At 46.0% G+C, this 21180-nt stretch overlaps 2 protein-coding genes across 2 annotated transcripts; one reads left to right on the top strand and one right to left on the bottom strand.

Moving 5' to 3' along the window:
• Nucleotides 1-555: 555 nt before the first annotated feature.
• On the top strand, nucleotides 556-5207 carry LOC112983077 (C-C chemokine receptor type 8-like). Its single transcript, XM_064505466.1, has 3 exons — nucleotides 556-622; nucleotides 1392-1464; nucleotides 4075-5207. Exons 1-3 carry the CDS (start codon nucleotides 584-586, stop codon nucleotides 5151-5153), a joined length of 1191 nt encoding a protein of 396 aa, XP_064361536.1. The 5' UTR covers nucleotides 556-583; the 3' UTR covers nucleotides 5154-5207.
• An 8822-nt stretch (nucleotides 5208-14029) lies between these two features.
• Nucleotides 14030-18740, bottom strand: LOC135327299 (C-C chemokine receptor type 8-like). The gene is made up of 3 exons (XM_064505464.1): nucleotides 18674-18740; nucleotides 17832-17904; nucleotides 14030-15221 (listed from the first exon to the last, which is right to left on the bottom strand). The coding sequence occupies exons 1-3, from the start codon at nucleotides 18710-18712 to the stop codon at nucleotides 14143-14145; spliced, it is 1191 nt and encodes a 396-aa protein (XP_064361534.1). The 5' UTR covers nucleotides 18713-18740; the 3' UTR covers nucleotides 14030-14142.
• Between the last annotated feature and the right edge of the window lie 2440 nt (nucleotides 18741-21180).

The following is a 21180-nucleotide window of genomic DNA, read 5'->3' as shown; positions in this document are numbered from 1 at the left end:
AGAGGAAGTTTGATGTGAACAATCAGATTGAACTTTGCTTTATGGTGGATTCTTCCTAGAGAAAAATGTCCTAGCTCTATAGGGTCATCAGTTACAGATATCCTTACAGTAGTGGCATCCTGACAATACAGGAGAAGCAGACATGCTTCCCTGCCTCAGTGAAGTGGGGCTGCAGAGCAGAGTCTGCAGGTGCAGCTGGTGGAAGCAGGTGAGGGAGGGGGCTTCTTCGCAAGTGCATGGGGAAAATTGAAAATCTATTCCTTTGATGTTCGTATCTTTGTTTGAGGAGTAGAACATCATTTGAAGATGAAGCCGATAAGATATTTCTGTTTCAGTATGAGTCTTGGAGAAGAAACCAAGCTCATTGGCTTGTGGTTAGTATGGATCTTTACTGTGATATACAGGTAAGGTATAAAGGAAAAAGCAGTTTGTGACTGTCTACTGTTATTGTGAAGATCTTGCTTGTGAATTGGCATTGAAACCTAAGTTAAGGAAAATATTGCAGGAAGACATACTCATCTCTTAAAAATGTTTTATTTAAAAAGATGTCCAGACAAAGAGATTGACCGTGGATGAGAACCTGATGTACCTCCTGGGCAAAGGAACTTTAGAGGACTTGGAGGTGAGACATTCCCAGCTAGGCTGCTGCCCTGCTAGCCAAGTACAGGCACATCTGAGGAGCTTAGTGCTCCTTCTCTGCCATGATATATCTAGTCCTGCTAGTGAGAACTAGAGTTTAGAAGAAATCAGTGTGATCGTTGTGCTCTGAGTGATGCAATCATTTTCCTTGAATATTCACATGTGTATGTGTGTGTCGGGGCAGGGGGCGGGTGTTCTTCCAAGGAAAAATGTCAAAGTAAAACCAGTATCCTTAGTCATCACTGACTATTGCCACTGTTGGGCCATTAGTGACAGACATCTTGACCAAAAATCTGTGGGCTACAGGAGAAGCAGCCATGCTTCCCCTCCCTTAACAAATTGGGGTTGCAGAGTCTGCAGGTAAAATTGGTGGAATCAAGTGAGGCAGGGGGGCACTTTGTGAGTGTATGGTGCAAATTGCAAGTCTATTCCTTTGACATTCTTATTCTTGTTCAAGAAGTAAAATGACATACTGATCTTCAGAGGATGAACTTGATGCAGGTTTCTGTTTCCTTACTTTCAACTAAGGAGGAAGAGCTTATTGGCTTGTGGTTGCTACAGGTCTTTAATACAATACATAACACATAAAGGAAGAGGCAGTTTGTGAATAGCTGCTGTTATGGTGCAGATCTTCCCTGTGAATTTGCATTGAAACCTAAGTTAAGGAAAATATTGCCAGTGTATATGCATGAAGATACACTCACCTCTCAAAAACTGGTTTTATAAAGACATTTCTTTTGATACACATTCAGACACAGTGTTGGATTATGGATGAGAACCTGACATACCTGCTGGGCGAAGAAAGCTTGGAGAACTTGGAGGTGAGTCATTCCCAGCTAGGCTGCTGCCCTGCTAGCCAAGTACGGGCACATCTGAGGAGCTTAGTGCTCCTTCTCTCCTTGTAGATATCTAGTTCTGCTGTGATATCGAGCCTTGCTAGTGAGAACTAGGGTTTAGAAGAAATCAGTGTGATCATTGTGCTCTGAAAAGAAATAGCATGTGAAAATATCTTTCACTGATAAAACTGTGTGTCAAAGACACCCTTTATAGCAGAGAAAATACTGGGTAGTAAAAAAAGAAAAAGATACTGGAAATATCTAAATGGAGACAGTGTCCTGAACAGTGGATGAATATGGTGTCACTAATGTTTAGCACTCTTTGTCATCATGGGTACTACTTTGGGTTGACATTGTCACTGTGTAGTTGCTAAGAAGGGCCAGGAGGCAGGGAAGCTGGGTGTACCTACTGCTGGGTGGATTTTGACAGGTGCCATGGCTGAATTAAGGTTAGAACTGCTGATGCTGACAGGGTCCAGTTCATGTGCTTCTGCCTCCCTGCCATTTGGTTCTTCCTTACTGTTTATTCACCTCTGGGTTCTCTGGAAAAGCTCTGAATTTTGGAGATGTAAATGCATCCAGTTCAGCTGATCCTGGCAACCAAGCTCTTTTGCACCTGGTGATCCGGACACTCTCTGGTCACCACGTGACAAGGGACCCCCAATTACACCAGTCTCATTTCCCAAGGCAGGAAAACTGCAGCACCCGTGCAGACCTGACTTTGGAGGCTCCTGACTGCAGGCAGCTGACAACACATCAGTGTGTCTGAAGGTCAGGCTCTTGCTTCATGCAGGGCTTCAACCCCTGCCCTCCAAACTGTCCTGCACTCAGAGGGAAAAGGCTGCCACACCACAGGACAGCACAGCCTTTGAGCCCTCCTCCTAGTCCTGGTTCAGCCTCTGTCTCATACTGACACCAGCAGGACACTGCTCCTGCAAGCAGGAACTCTGCTGCGGCCGCCTGTGCCAGCAGGAGCTGCCTTCCCACAGCCCAGGGCAAAATGGCCAGGGGGAGCCCCAAGGCACCTCTGGCAGTGTACAGGGAGACAGCACAGGAGGCTCTCCAGCCTCCTTCCTCGCTGGAGTTTTTCCTTTGCCCCTGTCCCTGGAAAGGGATGGGGGGCACGAGAACGCCCAAGAGCTACAGGTGCCGCCAGTGACCCCTAAGCCCACACGGTGCTGGAGCATCTCACACAGCAGCAGAGCTCTTGCAGGCTGCCTCGTGGTCCGGTGCTGGTGAGAAACCAAGGACTGCAGCCAGCACTTCTCAGCGGCTGCATCCAAGGACAACCAGAGCAGAGACACTGCTGACATGCACAGGCTGACACCTGGGGCTCTGCTCCCTCAGTGTTAGGCTCTGAAATCAGCCCAGCCTCACTGCAGAGCCAGGCACACATACACCCCTTGCAACTGGCTGGATGCTGAGCTGAGGTCATTACTGCAGAAAAACAGAAAAACAAAACCACTTTTTACACAGATGGGCATGCCTGCTCTTTGCTTCAGAAACTCAGAAATCCAGCCATCCCTGTTACCTGAATAAAGACCTGGTGGGAATCAGCTGCTGCAAGTAGCTGGTTGTTTGGGCAGCTGCAGAGAGAGGATAAAGCTTTTGCTGCGGGGAAGAGGCAGAAGCAACTGAGCAGTTTTGCTCTTTAGGAAATCATTGCTTGGCCTACAGCTGCCAATGCTGTTTTCAGTGGGGGTCCACTGCACTTGTGAGGTGCACAACCCACTTGTGAACTGTAGCTGCTGCTGCCCTTACAACTGAAAACCTGCTTTAACAATGCTAGAAGCCTCTGCAAGAGTGACTTGTCACACCGTGGGCTGTTTCTGGCACTCAGTAACTAAAAGCAGAGCTTTTTTGGAGATCAGAGTTCATGTCTGTATTCCTCCCTGAGCACTGCTCCCTCTCTCCTTTCTGAAGAAAAACATGGAATAGAACCACACAGCCTTTGGTAGAGGGCTCTCAGCACACTGACTGTGTCCCTCTTGGTACTGGTTTGATAATGCTTCTTGGCTGCAGCCCCACTTCTTAACGACCTCCACTGGGACTGCAGGCACCGTGCTGGCAACCCCACACAGTGCAGGCTGGTGGGTTACTGGTAATCTTTGCTTTCCCACAGCAGCAGAATTTTCCTTGATCTTCCCCATCCTCTCCTGTGCAACAGCCTTATCCTGGCAGGAGAGGACTGGCCGGTGATATTCACTCCATGTTTGCACTCTACCGGCCTGGACAAGGCAAAACCCCAGCTGTGTGCTGAGAACAGGCTCTGGCTCCACACAGGCTTCTAGGCAGATCATACACAGTGCATTTCTCAGACCTATAGCAAGTAGATGCCAGCTTCTTGCATCTGCAGGCAATGTGCAGGAAAAAAATACTTTTTTTCCCCAGAGATTTCCTGCATCATTATTTTCATTGGGGAAGCAGGAGTGAGAGGAGTGTTTAGCTAGCCTTTAGCTACAACATGAAAGAACTCACAGAAGAGGAACTCCATGTTTCCTCAAGTGCTTTGGTATGAGTTGAATTGTACCTAATATATCTGTTAAGAATTTAAGTTGTGATACATATCTCATGGAATTATTTGTCCTGAAACAGGTAGATTACCTGTCACCAACATTTAATTCCTCTGCACCCTATGATGGCAGTTTCCTCTACCCTGACTTGAACATCAACTGTGATCTTGAAAATATTTCATCGTTTGCATCTACATTTTTTCCAGTGCTGTACAGCATATTGTTTGTGACAGGTCTCATGGGAAATGCTTTGGTTGTTTGGGTCCTAATATTCTTCAAGAAAATCACTGCCATGACTGACGTGTATCTGCTGAACCTCGCCATCTCAGACCTCCTCTTTGTCTTCTCCCTCCCCTTCTTGGTTCGGTACTCCATAGTGGGCCGGTGGACTTTTGGAAATGCAATGTGTAAAATAATCAGCTCCGCTTACTTCATTGGTTTCTACAGCAGCGCATTCTTCATAACCATCATGAGCATTGACAGGTACTTGGCTATTGTCCGATCTGTGTACGCTCTGCAGGTTCGGACCACTGCACACGGGATAGTTACAAGCCTGGTCCTTTGGGCAGTGGCCGTTTTAGCATCAGCACCAGCCTTCCTTTTCTTCCAGGAAGCGGGTGATAACAACAGGACTATGTGCATCCCGCATTATCCCAACAGTAACAGTAATGGCTGGAAGATCTTCTCTAATTTTGAAGTCAATGTCTTGGGCTGGCTGATCCCCCTTGGCATCCTCATTTTCTGCTACTACAACATCTTGAAAAACTTGCAGAGATGCCATACTCGGAACAAGTACAAAGCAATGAAGCTCGTGTTTATTGTTGTCACTGTGTTCTTCCTTTTCTGGACCCCCATCAACATTGTGCTTTTCCTGGACTCTCTGCAGAATATGTATATCATAGATGACTGTCACACAAGCCAAAGGCTAGCTCTAGCCATAGAGCTGGCTGAGGCTTTCTCCTTTGTCCACTGCTGCCTCAACCCAGTCGTCTATGCTTTTGTGGGTGAGAAGTTCAAGAAGTATCTCTGCGAGGCTTTCGGAAAATATGCACAGTTCCTATTGATCTGCAAAAACTACAGGACTTTCAATGGGCACAGCTTTGACAAGCGTTCCTCTCTGCACCCAGCATCCTCACAGTCTTCTTTCATTGATACTGTCTTATAGAGCAAGGTGTTAAGCACTCCTATGCTTCTTTCCAGACTGTATGCAGTGGACCGAATGGGTGAAGAGTTGAATGGCTTGAAAACAAGTAATTCTGCCAATGATTCAGTTTGTAAGAGCTTCACCTTGCCTTGGGAAAAATGTTTCAGCATCATGCCAGAGCAAGGTACACATGAAGTAGTTTGATACTGCGTGATGCCATTCTGAAAGGGAAGGTTGAGATTGTTATTAGCAGTGTTCCGTTGACAATCCTGTAGCTCACAGGTGAAAGATGTGGAACGACACACTGTATCCTGCTTCACACTATTTGCTGTGGGATTTAGCAACCATGTAAGCAAGTATGCCTTCATATATCCAACCTTTTGCTAGTGTGTATCCTTAAACATGTACTTTCCATTCCACACCTGCTGCACAGGTTTGCAGCAAGTCACATTTGTACAATACAAACTCCACTGATGCCACTGTAACACTGAATGAGTGAAGCTCTTGAACACCTTTCCATATGAGAGGTCGAAGTAGAATAAAGTGTAGGGCATAGTAGGTGTCATTAAGACTCCATCTTTCTAAGAGATACTATCAGCCTCTAAGAGAGCTAGACATTGATAAAGTAGCTTATATAGCAGTACTAATTTATTTTGTTTTTTACTTCCAAAAGCTTCTCTGTATTCTGAGTTGCAGAGATGTAATGGATTGAAAGATTCTTGTGATACACAAGTGAGTGTAATGAATAATTTTCCCTGTCATTTTACATGTTTTTGCAACAGAACACAATAATCTATTTCAGGAAGAAGTTCCTGCCATTTGGCTGCCTGTCTCTAGGAAGCAAGTATCTCCTCAAGCAAGGATAATGAGGTTGATTTATTCAAACTGATGTAGCAGAGAAAACACACCAAAATGATTGTCAGTGTGTGGTCATCTCACAGCAACCCGCAGGCTAGAATGAATTATTTGATCCGAATACTCTAAAAGTACTGAATGCCATGCTCTTTCCCTGATGCTCCCCTAAGAGAGTAACTGGGTTCCTCTGATTTGGAAAACATGATGGACATATTATGCAGGAGAATATAGAGGAGGGCAAAGATCATGGGCATGGTCAGCCTCTTACACATGAATCTGTAAAGGGAGTCACACTGTGTATGTGTGTGTCTTCTCTAAGAACACAGCTCTTACATCACTCCTTTCTACTCTATTTTACAATTACCACCAGTCAATCAAAAGAAAACAAATACACATTTTAGCAGTTTAAACCTGAATGTAATTATGACTTTGTATTCCATGTTTTAAGACATCACAGTTGAGCCAGAACAAGAGAATATCTGAATAGTTAATGTGCAAACACCATTCTGAATTCTTTTTAACCTGTACCACCTCAGGAAAAAGAAAAAAAACAAGATCAGGCTACAAAGCTGAAGAACAGATGTGAGCGGGAGCAATATAAAAATTGCGATGGGTACCTTTTATCCAAGCAGGTGAACATGCATAAGTTCTGTGCAGAATGGTCCAGCCTCAACTGCTGGGTGCTTTTTTTGCTTCCAGCTCCTGGGACAACTCTACAATTTGGCATTACCCTCCTGGCCCCTCAGCGTGGCAGCAGACCGCTCCTAGGCTTGTCCTGTCCCTTCCCCATCCCTTTCATAAGGGAAAGTAGCTCTGAGATCTGCAAGGATGCTCCTGCCCTCTCTCAGTCAAACAGGGAAGGCCCTGATGGCCATGCAGGGGCCGGATGTGGGTCTTGCCTTCACAGGCAGGAAGCTGCAACAGCTGTGAGCAGCTGGGCAGGAGCTGGGCAGGCTGCGAGGAGGAGCTCAGGTCAGCTCCAGCTCTGGGCTCCCTGTTCCATTACTGCAAGTGGAGGAAGCCAGGGGCCTCAGGCAAAGAATCTTCTGTGCCGCAGAAAGCATCTCCCACCTTCCCAACGTAAGGCTTTGTCTGAGGCAGCAGTAGGGGAAAGATGCCCTTAAGAGTCTGCCAGGAACTACAGCAGTGAAAGATTTTACAAAGATGGCTTTTTCTCATGTTTAATTTTATTTCTAAATTCATAAAATATGACAAGGATGCACCTTTGCTTTGTTATTTTTCTACTGTAAAAATATGCTGAAGAATGCAGCTGTTAATACAGCAGAGCAATTAAAACAATTGGAAAAATTGTCCTATTTTGGTCACAACAATGTCAGCACACCTGGTTGTGGGTGATGAGGGGAGCAGAACAAGATCATCTCTTTCCCAAGGGTTTTCTTACAGCAAGTCTCCCTCCAGAGCCCACAATGTGTGTTCTCAGTTCCCACTGACCCAGTGAAGGATTTCCCTTTCTGCATGACGCTATCTTTATCCGACTGGAGCGACGACACACCTCTCCCCCGGCACCCTGTGTGCAAGGGAAGGACACTTTGGCAGTAGGTGACAGGCCTGGATCAGATAAGAGAGAGATGTGGGCACCCTGCACAGACTGTTAGCACAGCTAGGGATAAGGGAGCTCTGAGGATGGAGTTGAAAAAAATCACCATATGAGGAAGAGCTATGAGGGAGTATTTGAAGGAAATTGTTTCCCCATGAGAGATGCAGGGAAGGCTAGAGTTAAGGACAGCCTTCCTTAAAGAGTTCAGTCTTGGCTTAGGGAGCAGCACGGATGCATGTGGGCAGCAGTGGGATGTCTGGGTCTGGGCTGAAGAGACAAACAACCTCTCAAGACAAGCTCAGGGCTGGGGCGGGAGGAGCTGTTAGGAACATTATTGTTTCATTTCTCTGCGTCTGACACCACAGACAGCAGAGGCTGGTGTCTTCAGCTTGCCTTTCAGTCACTTAGACCAGATTTTGCTCTAGTCCTTTTGCTTGCTAGAAATGCCAAGAGTATTTTCAGGATGGCTGGCAAGGCTCAGGCACTCCACTCCCTGCAGAATGACAAACTCAGATGGATTAACCTGCATAAGGCCGAACAGCCACATCAAGGCAGCAGTTCACCAAGCATCTGCGGGAGTCTTGCTGAGCTGGAAGGGCTGGGCTGGGAGCTTGTAGTGCCAAGAGTTTAACAGAGGGAGGGATTCTGCCTGGGAAGCCATGGCCAAGGCCACTCTGGGAAGCTGCAAGACAGTGGGGAGACAGCCCAGAGACTCCCTGCTCCCATCGCAAAAGTGATACCCAGGGAATCTTAAATGTTCTTCTTCCTTTGCAAGGCTATGCCTAGTTAAGGAGAATATACATTAATTATTCTGCACAGGTACAAAATACAAAGAGCTTTGGTGAGAGCTGATTCTGCAATGATTTTTACCTTCCAGTTCCTCCATCTTCCTAACTAGGTTGCTATTGACTAGGAGCATTGAACCTTGATAAGGAACAGAAATAGAAAGTTTAATTAAAGTCAAATGTGCTGAGTTATGCTGGGCACTGGCACTCAGCTGGGGAGGATGGCTCACAGGAGGAGCAGTGAAGTGAATTTACCAGTCTACCTGACCAGACAAGGCCAGGCTGCAGTAGAACCACAGAGACATTTTTAACGCTTGAGTGCTTTCAGTGCTCATTTTTCTCACTTGAGATTATTCTAACACCTTTTATCATTAGTGCATTAATAGAAACCAGCAACTTCCTGAGTCTTCTGGCACATTTTGTCACAGGATGAACCAAATGACTGTATGGAACTCAAATGAATACTAAACAGTTCAAAATGTTCTCATTCACTGTAGCCTCAGGGTGTAACCCACAATTAGAGTAGATCCAAAATCAAGAAAAATGCACATCCTTGCAAAAGAATATTTAACTGAAACTGTCTAGAATTGACCACTTAGCTCAATTTATATAAAACCTGCTTAGCATGCATAGCTAAATGTGCTGAAACCTTAGGCTGCGCTCAGATAACATGAAAAACTTTCACCTAGTTCAGTAAGAAAGGGCCCCAGAGCCAGTTCAAGCTGGAAAGGTAAGGAAGACTACAAGGAAGGTAAATCCATGAGCAGAAGCCGCCACAGCAAAGACAAGGAAAACAGCCTGCCTAGAGACAAATATTACAATTGGTCTGAACCTTTCCATGGCGGGTAGGGAACTTAGACTGTAAGGGCATAATTGCCCAGGGATTTCTTTGTTCAGGGTCCCTCTTTGGAGGCACCCAGCTCGAGCTGTAATTACTGCATACGCATCATTAAAATTTATTTATTTAATTTGCTTTGATTTGGCTCCGAACTTAGCAGGAACCTAGGGCTGGACCCTGTTATGGTGGCTGGCGAGCCTAACCTTCCATAACATCCTAGCTTGTTGTCTTCTCCTCATACATTCCTCTTCTGCACCCAACCTTCAGTGTAATCAATGCACATCTTATCTGGTGACTCTGCCTAAGCTTCACCTCCACACACCCCCTTTTTTTGACAATATGGAATAAAACAGTTTTTCAGTTTATGTTTGTTTCTATTACTGAAAATAACTACTCTATGGAAGCACAGCCTAAGAACAGTTCGTGAATATTGTTGGGCTTCAAAAGAGCAAGTCTTCAGCTGCCCAATGTGATCCCTGGGAGGGAGGTGTGATTTTCTGTAAAACTTCAGAGAGACATGTCTCTGAAAGAATTATTTCACATTTCATTTACATGGTTTGAATCAGCTGTAGGCCATAGATTAATTTCTCTTAAAAAGGCTTCTTCTGAATGGAAAATGTCCCCCATACATTGGCATGAATAGGGCTTATTCTATGCTATTGGATGTGCTGGCCGTTTCACATCTGAACACAAATCTTGAAATGCTTGTGCAGACAAGCGGCTGAACAAGGGCTGCATTGACCAAATTTGCGGGCAAAATGGAAAGAGTAGGCATGGACCAAGTAAAACAAGAACAGTTTTTATTCATGCACAAATGCAAGAAATTATGTTTCTCAAGATCACTTTTGTGTCTGCTCTATGTCAGGGAACAGAGGTGGCTGGGGGAAAAGTAGAAATTGAGTGTGTATGCATTTGACAAGTCAGGAGACACCCACAGATGGAAGGGGCATTTTTCAACGCACTCAGCAGTCAACACTCTTTATAGTCAGCCAGTCCCAGACCCCACCCATCTGCCAGCTTTGGGAAAACAAGTCTTTTTCTGGGTAATCCAAACACCTCCTTCAAACACCTACCTTCAAACATCTATTAGGAAATGGAGAAACGGCCTCCACTTCCTGCCAAATAATACTGTGTCACTAGACAGTTTAAAAGAGCTGGCTATTGCTTAGGTGACTCTGGTGAGCCACTTTGAAGTTGCTTGGCACAAGCACTACCTGTGCAGAGAGGGAGTGTAGGTGAGAGAGAAGAGATGGAAATAGTTTTGCATTTCCTGTTATTCTGCAGTTTTGAGGGGACTACTATTTTCCTGCAGTAACCTGATGATGCAAATTAAATGAGTACTTGAGCTACTCATGGGAGAACTTGTAACGTGTACTGTGAAGACTTTTTTCTGTAAGCCAATAGTGCTGAATCCCGTACTGTTTTTCTTCTGTCAGAAGAAAGCCATTAATTCCTGTAGTGTAATGTGTATACTGAATCCTATCACCTGTGTAACTGGGAAAAGACATGCCTGGAGAGAGAAAGACAGCTTGTGAAATACTGTATCTTGTGGATAGGAAACAGGAATGAGGATTTCAAATCCTGAAAATAGTCTTAGGTAGCCAGTCCCATCCCTGCCCCCCTCTCCCTGCCACAGTTGAATAACACCTGGAAGCTTTTTATTTTTCTTTTTGTCTTTTGAATCCGCTCTTCTTCTGAGAGCATGGAAGTATCTGCCAAGTCCACCCGAGCTCTGACAAGTGAGCAGTTCCTCCTCACACCACATCACACATAAGGGCGACGGCAGCAGGACTGCGGCCCCGCAACAGCGGCGGGGCTTCCCGGGGCACGGCTGAACCGAACGGACCCGCCGCGCCCACCAACTGCCGCCGCCAACCGCCGCCGCCGCCGCCGGACCCCCACGCGCACGCCGCCCTATCGCGCTCTCTGCGCGTGCGCCGGTATCCCCCCTCCGCCCTAGGGCGCAAAGCGTCCGCCCAGCGGGCGAGGGCGCCTCGCGCCCAACCACCACCCGGGCTGGCGCCGCCGCACCCGCCCCGCAGCCTCAGGGCCCCGGACACGGCGGGCAGCCAGGGCGACCTGGTACCCTCCCCCCGGCCCCGTATGCTTTTCTTGGGTGTCACAACTTAGCTGTTGAAGGCAAAGACGTCTTCTAAAACCCCGAACAGAACTGAGGGAGGGCGAACGGGCATTTACTGCCACACGGACTCAGTCCATCAGTTTGGTGGCTGCAGCTGAACGCTTCTTGGCCCTGAGAGGGGAAGGAGGGTAGCTGCACGATGCCCTGCTTACAGCCATCACAGGGAAGCCCTGGCATACAGCCTGGCTCTGGTAGTTACATAATACCCAGTGAAATCTCTGAAAAGAGGTATTCCTTAGCAGATGCATTCTGCAGCCCTGAGGAAAGGCCATTCTCCTGCCAGCATGTACATATGGGTTGAAGTTCCTGCCCCAAAACAGCCGCAGAAGGACTGCAGTCCAGGGACTCCAAAAATTCTCATCTTTTGTGCTTCAGGAGGGAAAAGTCTGATCTAGATGGTACGTGCTGTGAATCTCCAGTGGATGGAGGTACCTGGTATTTTCCTCCTGTCCACTGTCCTTTGGCATTGTCCTTAATTTCTGTGAATCTCATTCTTAGGCATCTGAGTGTTTACATGTATGAAAAGAGCCTGGTTATCAAAAAAGGCACCAGATGCACCAGGGTGGCAAGGCACCTAAATGGTAGGAGCTGTAGTGCAGAGCCTGACTTCCCACTGAAGATCTTGTTGCTGGGTTCTACAAACAAGTTGAACCTTTTCCTTTGTTCACAGCCTTTGCTTTAGAATTTGGAGAATGTGTTGTGGTCCACATGATGGAACATTTCTTTCTACACATACCACTACTAGCCTGTTCTTACAAAAAGTTGTATGCTGCAGATTGCAAATACTAGTACTTGTTAAAATGCTATTTGAAGAAAATCAGTTGTTTAACAGAACTGTATATTGTGTTTTGTTCTGCTGTGCTCTAGGAAGTAAGCCCAGGAGTATTCAGTATGTGTGGGAAGAGAGTGGAGGCAAACTTATAATGAGTTCAAGTTCTGGAATAAAAGATAGTTTACTCTGAGGTTTGTTGGGGGGGGGGGGGGAGATGGAGAGATTGCCAGTTTTGTAGAATTGTCCAGGACAGAAGAAAATACACAAGCTGAAAGAATTAATGAAAAAATGGTAAAGTTCCTGAGGTGCAAGGACTGTGGAATTTTACTGCATGCAGTACCTGTATTATAAAAATTAAAATACTGTGATATCTTGCAGGGAGAAGTAGACCAGGACCAAAAGCTTCAGAACAGCATTGTATTTGATCCATCAATGTTTGTATATGTAAACATACGTACATACATCTCTATATGCATGTATGCATATATGTATGTACATATATGTATGTATGTATATATATGCATGGGTATCCATTCATGTATAAATCATTCATTTATAGTTACTGAGCTGGAACAGGAACTGAGAAGTCAACCCCAGCTGTATGCTCAAAAGCAGAGATCATGCTGGTGCCTCAGTTGCTTAGAGCAAAAAAGTACCCTCATAGGCTTTCAGTGTTGTCTGGGTTTTATACAGTTCTGATGCCTGTGGTCACTCAAATCAGCCACTGCCATCTGCTTTAGATACCATCTGAATTACAGGATGTTTGTGCAATACCCCTGCTTATTTCTCTCTCCATTCTGTTTTGGGCATTCAGCAGAGCACCCAGCCCTTCCTCTGGTGGATCAGGGCTCTGCTGAAGGGCAACCACCTCTTTGGCCCACAGCTTACCAGCCAGTCAGTCCCCAGGAAGCTTTTACATACAATTCTTAAAGGTCTCAGCACACACTTAGTATTTTTCCACTCTTCAGCTTTTTCTTCTGGTAACTATTTCTCCACTTATACTTACGGGCACGCGTTCATTCCCATAAAGGTTTTTTTCTTAAGATACCCACAGCCTCCCAGCAGCTGTCAAAAACAATCATTTCTAGGCTATGACCTCAAAACCCTGGTAGCCCAGGAGCCCAGGGAGCTGCCAGAAACACCAGGCTTTCCGAGCTCCCCAGCTATTACCTTTTGTGTTACTGTGGCACCTAGGAGGGCAATGTCTTTCAATCTCTCTGCAGTTACTGACAACTGTTCACCTTATTATTGTGCAAACTAATGACAGTTCCTTGGGGGAGAGTTAATTGTTTCAACAGGCATATCTGACATCTTCCTTTGGGACAGAAGATGCTAAAGCTCTGTGACAGGTCCTTGAACTCCCTCACTTCAAGGGTAATAAGAGAGGCTGCCTCATCCCTCTCCTTTGATGCCTATGTCATAGTTTCTTTAGGGATCTTTGAGACCTCTGTGTCCTGAGCTGGAGAGGCTGCATGGAGTTCTCTGTATTGCCCAGGCAGTGAGGGAGGCTGCCTGTAATTTTGCCCCCCCCCCCACGCACAAAGCAGGCAAGGAAGGAAGTGTCACAGGAAAGGGATAACAGCTTTCAGGAAGAAGCTAAAAAATAAGAACCTCAAAGGAAACCATGGTAAGAGCAGGCTTAAGCAGCTGCTTCAACTTTTCTCCTATCTCATGTCCTAAAATGTTCTCTACACAGTGCCTCAAAGCCTGAACACCCCTCTGCTCAGCTGAAAAGGAGAAAAAAATCTCCATTGTTAAACCATTAAGCTGGCGGGCAGAGGGATGGGTGAATAACTGCTCAATATTATTTTCTAGGTTTGAAGTTTTCATTCCCATTTGCTACCCACAAGACAGTATTTCAGAAGAATAATGTCTGTGGGGATCTCAAAGAATATCAGACAATGACATCCATTGCTCTAGTACTGTAAGATTTCCCATTCTTGATGGGGCGTTACTGAAACCACTTTTCCTAAAGCAACATGAAGATTATATTAGCTAAATAGTTGGCAGAATTCTCACCTTCAGATCACCCATTCAGGATGAAAGTTTTTGTTTTCTAGCTCTATAAGACAGTATCAATGAAAGAAGACTGTGAGGATGCTGGGTGCAGAGAGGAACGCTTGTCAAAGCTGTGCCCATTGAAAGTCCTGTAGTTTTTGCAGATCAATAGGAACTGTGCATATTTTCCGAAAGCCTCGCAGAGATACTTCTTGAACTTCTCACCCACAAAAGCATAGACGACTGGGTTGAGGCAGCAGTGGACAAAGGAGAAAGCCTCAGCCAGCTCTATGGCTAGAGCTAGCCTTTGGCTTGTGTGACAGTCATCTATGATATACATATTCTGCAGAGAGTCCAGGAAAAGCACAATGTTGATGGGGGTCCAGAAAAGGAAGAACACAGTGACAACAATAAACACGAGCTTCATTGCTTTGTACTTGTTCCGAGTATGGCATCTCTGCAAGTTTTTCAAGATGTTGTAGTAGCAGAAAATGAGGATGCCAAGGGGGATCAGCCAGCCCAAGACATTGACTTCAAAATTAGAGAAGATCTTCCAGCCATTACTGTTACTGTTGGGATAATGCGGGATGCACATAGTCCTGTTGTTATCACCCGCTTCCTGGAAGAAAAGGAAGGCTGGTGCTGATGCTAAAACGGCCACTGCCCAAAGGACCAGGCTTGTAACTATCCCGTGTGCAGTGGTCCGAACCTGCAGAGCGTACACAGATCGGACAATAGCCAAGTACCTGTCAATGCTCATGATGGTTATGAAGAATGCGCTGCTGTAGAAACCAATGAAGTAAGCGGAGCTGATTATTTTACACATTGCATTTCCAAAAGTCCACCGGCCCACTATGGAGTACCGAACCAAGAAGGGGAGGGAGAAGACAAAGAGGAGGTCTGAGATGGCGAGGTTCAGCAGATACACGTCAGTCATGGCAGTGATTTTCTTGAAGAATATTAGGACCCAAACAACCAAAGCATTTCCCATGAGACCTGTCACAAACAATATGCTGTACAGCACTGGAAAAAATGTAGATGCAAACGATGAAATATTTTCAAGATCACAGTTGATGTTCAAGTCAGGGTAGAGGAAACTGCCATCATAGGGTGCAGAGGAATTAAATGTTGGTGACAGGTAATCTACCTGTTTCAGGACAAATAATTCCATGAGATATGTATCACAACTTAAATTCTTAACAGATATATTAGGTACAATTCAACTCATACCAAAGCACTTGAGGAAACATGGAGTTCCTCTTCTGTGAGTTCTTTCATGTTGTAGCTAAAGGCTAGCTAAACACTCCTCTCACTCCTGCTTCCCCAATGAAAATAATGATGCAGGAAATCTCTGGGGAAAAAAAGTATTTTTTTCCTGCACATTGCCTGCAGATGCAAGAAGCTGGCATCTACTTGCTATAGGTCTGAGAAATGCACTGTGTATGATCTGCCTAGAAGCCTGTGTGGAGCCAGAGCCTGTTCTCAGCACACAGCTGGGGTTTTGCCTTGTCCAGGCCGGTAGAGTGCAAACATGGAGTGAATATCACCGGCCAGTCCTCTCCTGCCAGGATAAGGCTGTTGCACAGGAGAGGATGGGGAAGATCAAGGAAAATTCTGCTGCTGTGGGAAAGCAAAGATTACCAGTAACCCACCAGCCTGCACTGTGTGGGGTTGCCAGCACGGTGCCTGCAGTCCCAGTGGAGGTCGTTAAGAAGTGGGGCTGCAGCCAAGAAGCATTATCAAACCAGTACCAAGAGGGACACAGTCAGTGTGCTGAGAGCCCTCTACCAAAGGCTGTGTGGTTCTATTCCATGTTTTTCTTCAGAAAGGAGAGAGGGAGCAGTGCTCAGGGAGGAATACAGACATGAACTCTGATCTCCAAAAAAGCTCTGCTTTTAGTTACTGAGTGCCAGAAACAGCCCACGGTGTGACAAGTCACTCTTGCAGAGGCTTCTAGCATTGTTAAAGCAGGTTTTCAGTTGTAAGGGCAGCAGCAGCTACAGTTCACAAGTGGGTTGTGCACCTCACAAGTGCAGTGGACCCCCACTGAAAACAGCATTGGCAGCTGTAGGCCAAGCAATGATTTCCTAAAGAGCAAAACTGCTCAGTTGCTTCTGCCTCTTCCCCGCAGCAAAAGCTTTATCCTCTCTCTGCAGCTGCCCAAACAACCAGCTACTTGCAGCAGCTGATTCCCACCAGGTCTTTATTCAGGTAACAGGGATGGCTGGATTTCTGAGTTTCTGAAGCAAAGAGCAGGCATGCCCATCTGTGTAAAAAGTGGTTTTGTTTTTCTGTTTTTCTGCAGTAATGACCTCAGCTCAGCATCCAGCCAGTTGCAAGGGGTGTATGTGTGCCTGGCTCTGCAGTGAGGCTGGGCTGATTTCAGAGCCTAACACTGAGGGAGCAGAGCCCCAGGTGTCAGCCTGTGCATGTCAGCAGTGTCTCTGCTCTGGTTGTCCTTGGATGCAGCCGCTGAGAAGTGCTGGCTGCAGTCCTTGGTTTCTCACCAGCACCGGACCACGAGGCAGCCTGCAAGAGCTCTGCTGCTGTGTGAGATGCTCCAGCACCGTGTGGGCTTAGGGGTCACTGGCGGCACCTGTAGCTCTTGGGCGTTCTCGTGCCCCCCATCCCTTTCCAGGGACAGGGGCAAAGGAAAAACTCCAGCGAGGAAGGAGGCTGGAGAGCCTCCTGTGCTGTCTCCCTGTACACTGCCAGAGGTGCCTTGGGGCTCCCCCTGGCCATTTTGCCCTGGGCTGTGGGAAGGCAGCTCCTGCTGGCACAGGCGGCCGCAGCAGAGTTCCTGCTTGCAGGAGCAGTGTCCTGCTGGTGTCAGTATGAGACAGAGGCTGAACCAGGACTAGGAGGAGGGCTCAAAGGCTGTGCTGTCCTGTGGTGTGGCAGCCTTTTCCCTCTGAGTGCAGGACAGTTTGGAGGGCAGGGGTTGAAGCCCTGCATGAAGCAAGAGCCTGACCTTCAGACACACTGATGTGTTGTCAGCTGCCTGCAGTCAGGAGCCTCCAAAGTCAGGTCTGCACGGGTGCTGCAGTTTTCCTGCCTTGGGAAATGAGACTGGTGTAATTGGGGGTCCCTTGTCACGTGGTGACCAGAGAGTGTCCGGATCACCAGGTGCAAAAGAGCTTGGTTGCCAGGATCAGCTGAACTGGATGCATTTACATCTCCAAAATTCAGAGCTTTTCCAGAGAACCCAGAGGTGAATAAACAGTAAGGAAGAACCAAATGGCAGGGAGGCAGAAGCACATGAACTGGACCCTGTCAGCATCAGCAGTTCTAACCTTAATTCAGCCATGGCACCTGTCAAAATCCACCCAGCAGTAGGTACACCCAGCTTCCCTGCCTCCTGGCCCTTCTTAGCAACTACACAGTGACAATGTCAACCCAAAGTAGTACCCATGATGACAAAGAGTGCTAAACATTAGTGACACCATATTCATCCACTGTTCAGGACACTGTCTCCATTTAGATATTTCCAGTATCTTTTTCTTTTTTTACTACCCAGTATTTTCTCTGCTATAAAGGGTGTCTTTGACACACAGTTTTATCAGTGAAAGATATTTTCACATGCTATTTCTTTTCAGAGCACAATGATCACACTGATTTCTTCTAAACCCTAGTTCTCACTAGCAAGGCTCGATATCACAGCAGAACTAGATATCTACAAGGAGAGAAGGAGCACTAAGCTCCTCAGATGTGCCCGTACTTGGCTAGCAGGGCAGCAGCCTAGCTGGGAATGACTCACCTCCAAGTTCTCCAAGCTTTCTTCGCCCAGCAGGTATGTCAGGTTCTCATCCATAATCCAACACTGTGTCTGAATGTGTATCAAAAGAAATGTCTTTATAAAACCAGTTTTTGAGAGGTGAGTGTATCTTCATGCATATACACTGGCAATATTTTCCTTAACTTAGGTTTCAATGCAAATTCACAGGGAAGATCTGCACCATAACAGCAGCTATTCACAAACTGCCTCTTCCTTTATGTGTTATGTATTGTATTAAAGACCTGTAGCAACCACAAGCCAATAAGCTCTTCCTCCTTAGTTGAAAGTAAGGAAACAGAAACCTGCATCAAGTTCATCCTCTGAAGATCAGTATGTCATTTTACTTCTTGAACAAGAATAAGAATGTCAAAGGAATAGACTTGCAATTTGCACCATACACTCACAAAGTGCCCCCCTGCCTCACTTGATTCCACCAATTTTACCTGCAGACTCTGCAACCCCAATTTGTTAAGGGAGGGGAAGCATGGCTGCTTCTCCTGTAGCCCACAGATTTTTGGTCAAGATGTCTGTCACTAATGGCCCAACAGTGGCAATAGTCAGTGATGACTAAGGATACTGGTTTTACTTTGACATTTTTCCTTGGAAGAACACCCGCCCCCTGCCCCGACACACACATACACATGTGAATATTCAAGGAAAATGATTGCATCACTCAGAGCACAACGATCACACTGATTTCTTCTAAACTCTAGTTCTCACTAGCAGGACTAGATATATCATGGCAGAGAAGGAGCACTAAGCTCCTCAGATGTGCCTGTACTTGGCTAGCAGGGCAGCAGCCTAGCTGGGAATGTCTCACCTCCAAGTCCTCTAAAGTTCCTTTGCCCAGGAGGTACATCAGGTTCTCATCCACGGTCAATCTCTTTGTCTGGACATCTTTTTAAATAAAACATTTTTAAGAGATGAGTATGTCTTCCTGCAATATTTTCCTTAACTTAGGTTTCAATGCCAATTCACAAGCAAGATCTTCACAATAACAGTAGACAGTCACAAACTGCTTTTTCCTTTATACCTTACCTGTATATCACAGTAAAGATCCATACTAACCACAAGCCAATGAGCTTGGTTTCTTCTCCAAGACTCATACTGAAACAGAAATATCTTATCGGCTTCATCTTCAAATGATGTTCTACTCCTCAAACAAAGATACGAACATCAAAGGAATAGATTTTCAATTTTCCCCATGCACTTGCGAAGAAGCCCCCTCCCTCACCTGCTTCCACCAGCTGCACCTGCAGACTCTGCTCTGCAGCCCCACTTCACTGAGGCAGGGAAGCATGTCTGCTTCTCCTGTATTGTCAGGATGCCACTACTGTAAGGATATCTGTAACTGATGACCCTATAGAGCTAGGACATTTTTCTCTAGGAAGAATCCACCATAAAGCAAAGTTCAATCTGATTGTTCACATCAAACTTCCTCTTGAAGCACATACCCTGTGGGAGGCTCTCCGAAACTGTGACACAATGGGGAAGTCTTGCTAGTGATCCTTTTTGAAGAAATTGTTCCAACCAGAAGTGCTACTGTGCCTCCTTTTTGCTATAACATCCATCTACATCCAGAGATCAGAATCAGTTGAAAGTTTTACTAGGAAAAAGAAAGTTTAGTGAAAAGTATTTATCTGTGTCCAACATCTCTGACGACTGTAAGATGCTGCTGAGCAGGGATGGGCCTACGTTAGCATACAGAAGACTCAGACTCCTCTGGTAATTGTACTGTGATATGATAATCCTGTTCCATTTTCAGCCTCTTGAAAAACACTGATTTAGCATACCAGTGATGAAACACCATGCAAATTACTAAGTGTTCCAGAAAAAGAAGATCCAGAAAGGATCCAGAAAGAAACCATGACTTCAGGTATTCTGTCCACCTGCAAAACAAAGTTTGGGCAACAGAAAGTGAATGACCTCCTTAGTCTGAATATGCCTTTTTTAACTCAGTGAAATGCGGGCTGGCACACATTTTTTGTTAGTATTTATACCTCAAAGACGGATCTCTTCCTGGGTACATGCTTAGCAGTTTATTATAAAATAATGCTGGCCAAAGTAAAGCTCATGCTGAACTGTACCAGTTCTGACACATAACTTTGGAGTGGTGTGCTTCTGGGTGTCTGTGAATTTTTGCATATATCTGTATTTCTGTTCATTCAGCTAAAATGCCAAAATGTACAGAAACACGTCACAGAAATCCCCACCTCAGAATAGCAGTGATGTGATTTGATTTCCACAGACTCTGCTGACTAGTATACCTGTTGGGCACTACTCCTGACTCAACACTACTCTTGTCTCACATCTGGTTGGGACTTGCCGTGTGAGTACGACGTGCTTTTCAGCTAATCAGTTCGGAATGCCAACGTAATACTGTGAGTAGCTGTGTCAGATTTATCGTGTACTATGAGATATATGGAAAAAGACAGTACTGCCAGGCAAACAGCAGTGTTTTCTGTGTTATCGTATTAAATATTGTCTTTCCTCACCATCATTTGGTGCCCAGGCAGACTTCCCACTAACTCTAATATGTATGATGTGTGTGTTCATGTGCATCACACAGACATTTATTTACACACCCTTCTTCAACTAGCACTCCCAGGGAAGCTCTGGGTCTCCATAATCCTCCATGTGCTATGAATTTAGAGAAGGTAAAGCACACCAGAAGGACACTCAAATGCCACAACCAGGTGAGGTCCTCGATAACACATCTGCCAACCATCAACTGCCCATGTACCCCTTCCCACCCTAGAGGAACCTGCAGCTCAGGTTCAGCAAGGACTTGGGGAGCAGGCTACCATGCCTTTGGCAACCCCCTATATTTTCCTTTCTCTACCAGAAAAACCCAGACTGTCCCGCTGTTTACAGAACTGCTGGGCTTTCTACTGTTTCCTAGAACAGGGTTTCCACAGCAGTTCACAGAAAAATATCTCCCAGGCACTCAGTCACAGAACTGAACAGGGAGCCTTTTTCCACTCCCATGCACCCCATTCCTGCAGCTGGTGCTCAACACGATGCATTCCCACCATCCCTGAGGCTGTGGTTGGAGATGCTGGGAGCACACACTGCCTGTCACCCATGCACTCAGGTTTCAGTCACACATGAAGCAGTGCAGTGGCAAATGTAGCCAGAGCTAGCTCCAAGGGAACGGATTCCCATCTTTCACTTCTGGGAGACATTTTACTGTGGCGTCTCATTTCTTAACCAGTGAGGTACAACAAGGGAATCATTTCTCTAAGCCCTAACCATTTGCTGACCTGTACTTGTAGATAAATGTGATCTTGCTAGAAAATATGAGCACAGGGCCAAATGAACTGCGGG

Source organism: Dromaius novaehollandiae, chromosome 2, assembly GCF_036370855.1.
Source record: "Dromaius novaehollandiae isolate bDroNov1 chromosome 2, bDroNov1.hap1, whole genome shotgun sequence".
Lineage (NCBI taxonomy): Eukaryota > Metazoa > Chordata > Aves > Casuariiformes > Dromaiidae > Dromaius > Dromaius novaehollandiae.
This window is presented reverse-complemented; position numbering and strand designations above follow the sequence as displayed.

Bases quoted from the DNA above. Each gene is read 5' to 3' on its own strand.
- LOC135327299 (XM_064505464.1), bottom strand. From the start codon at position 18,712: ATGTACCTCCTGGGCAAAGGAACTTTAGAGGACTTGGAG. The intron at 17,905-18,673 runs GTGAGACATTCC...ATACACATTCAG, and splicing joins GAACTTTAGAGGACTTGGAG to ACACAGTGTTGGATTATGGA. The intron at 15,222-17,831 runs GTCATTCCCAGC...TGAAACAGGTAG, and splicing joins CTTGGAGAACTTGGAGGTGA to ATTACCTGTCACCAACATTT.
- LOC112983077 (XM_064505466.1), top strand. From the start codon at position 584: ATGTACCTCCTGGGCAAAGGAACTTTAGAGGACTTGGAG. The intron at 623-1,391 runs GTGAGACATTCC...ATACACATTCAG, and splicing joins GAACTTTAGAGGACTTGGAG to ACACAGTGTTGGATTATGGA. The intron at 1,465-4,074 runs GTCATTCCCAGC...TGAAACAGGTAG, and splicing joins CTTGGAGAACTTGGAGGTGA to ATTACCTGTCACCAACATTT.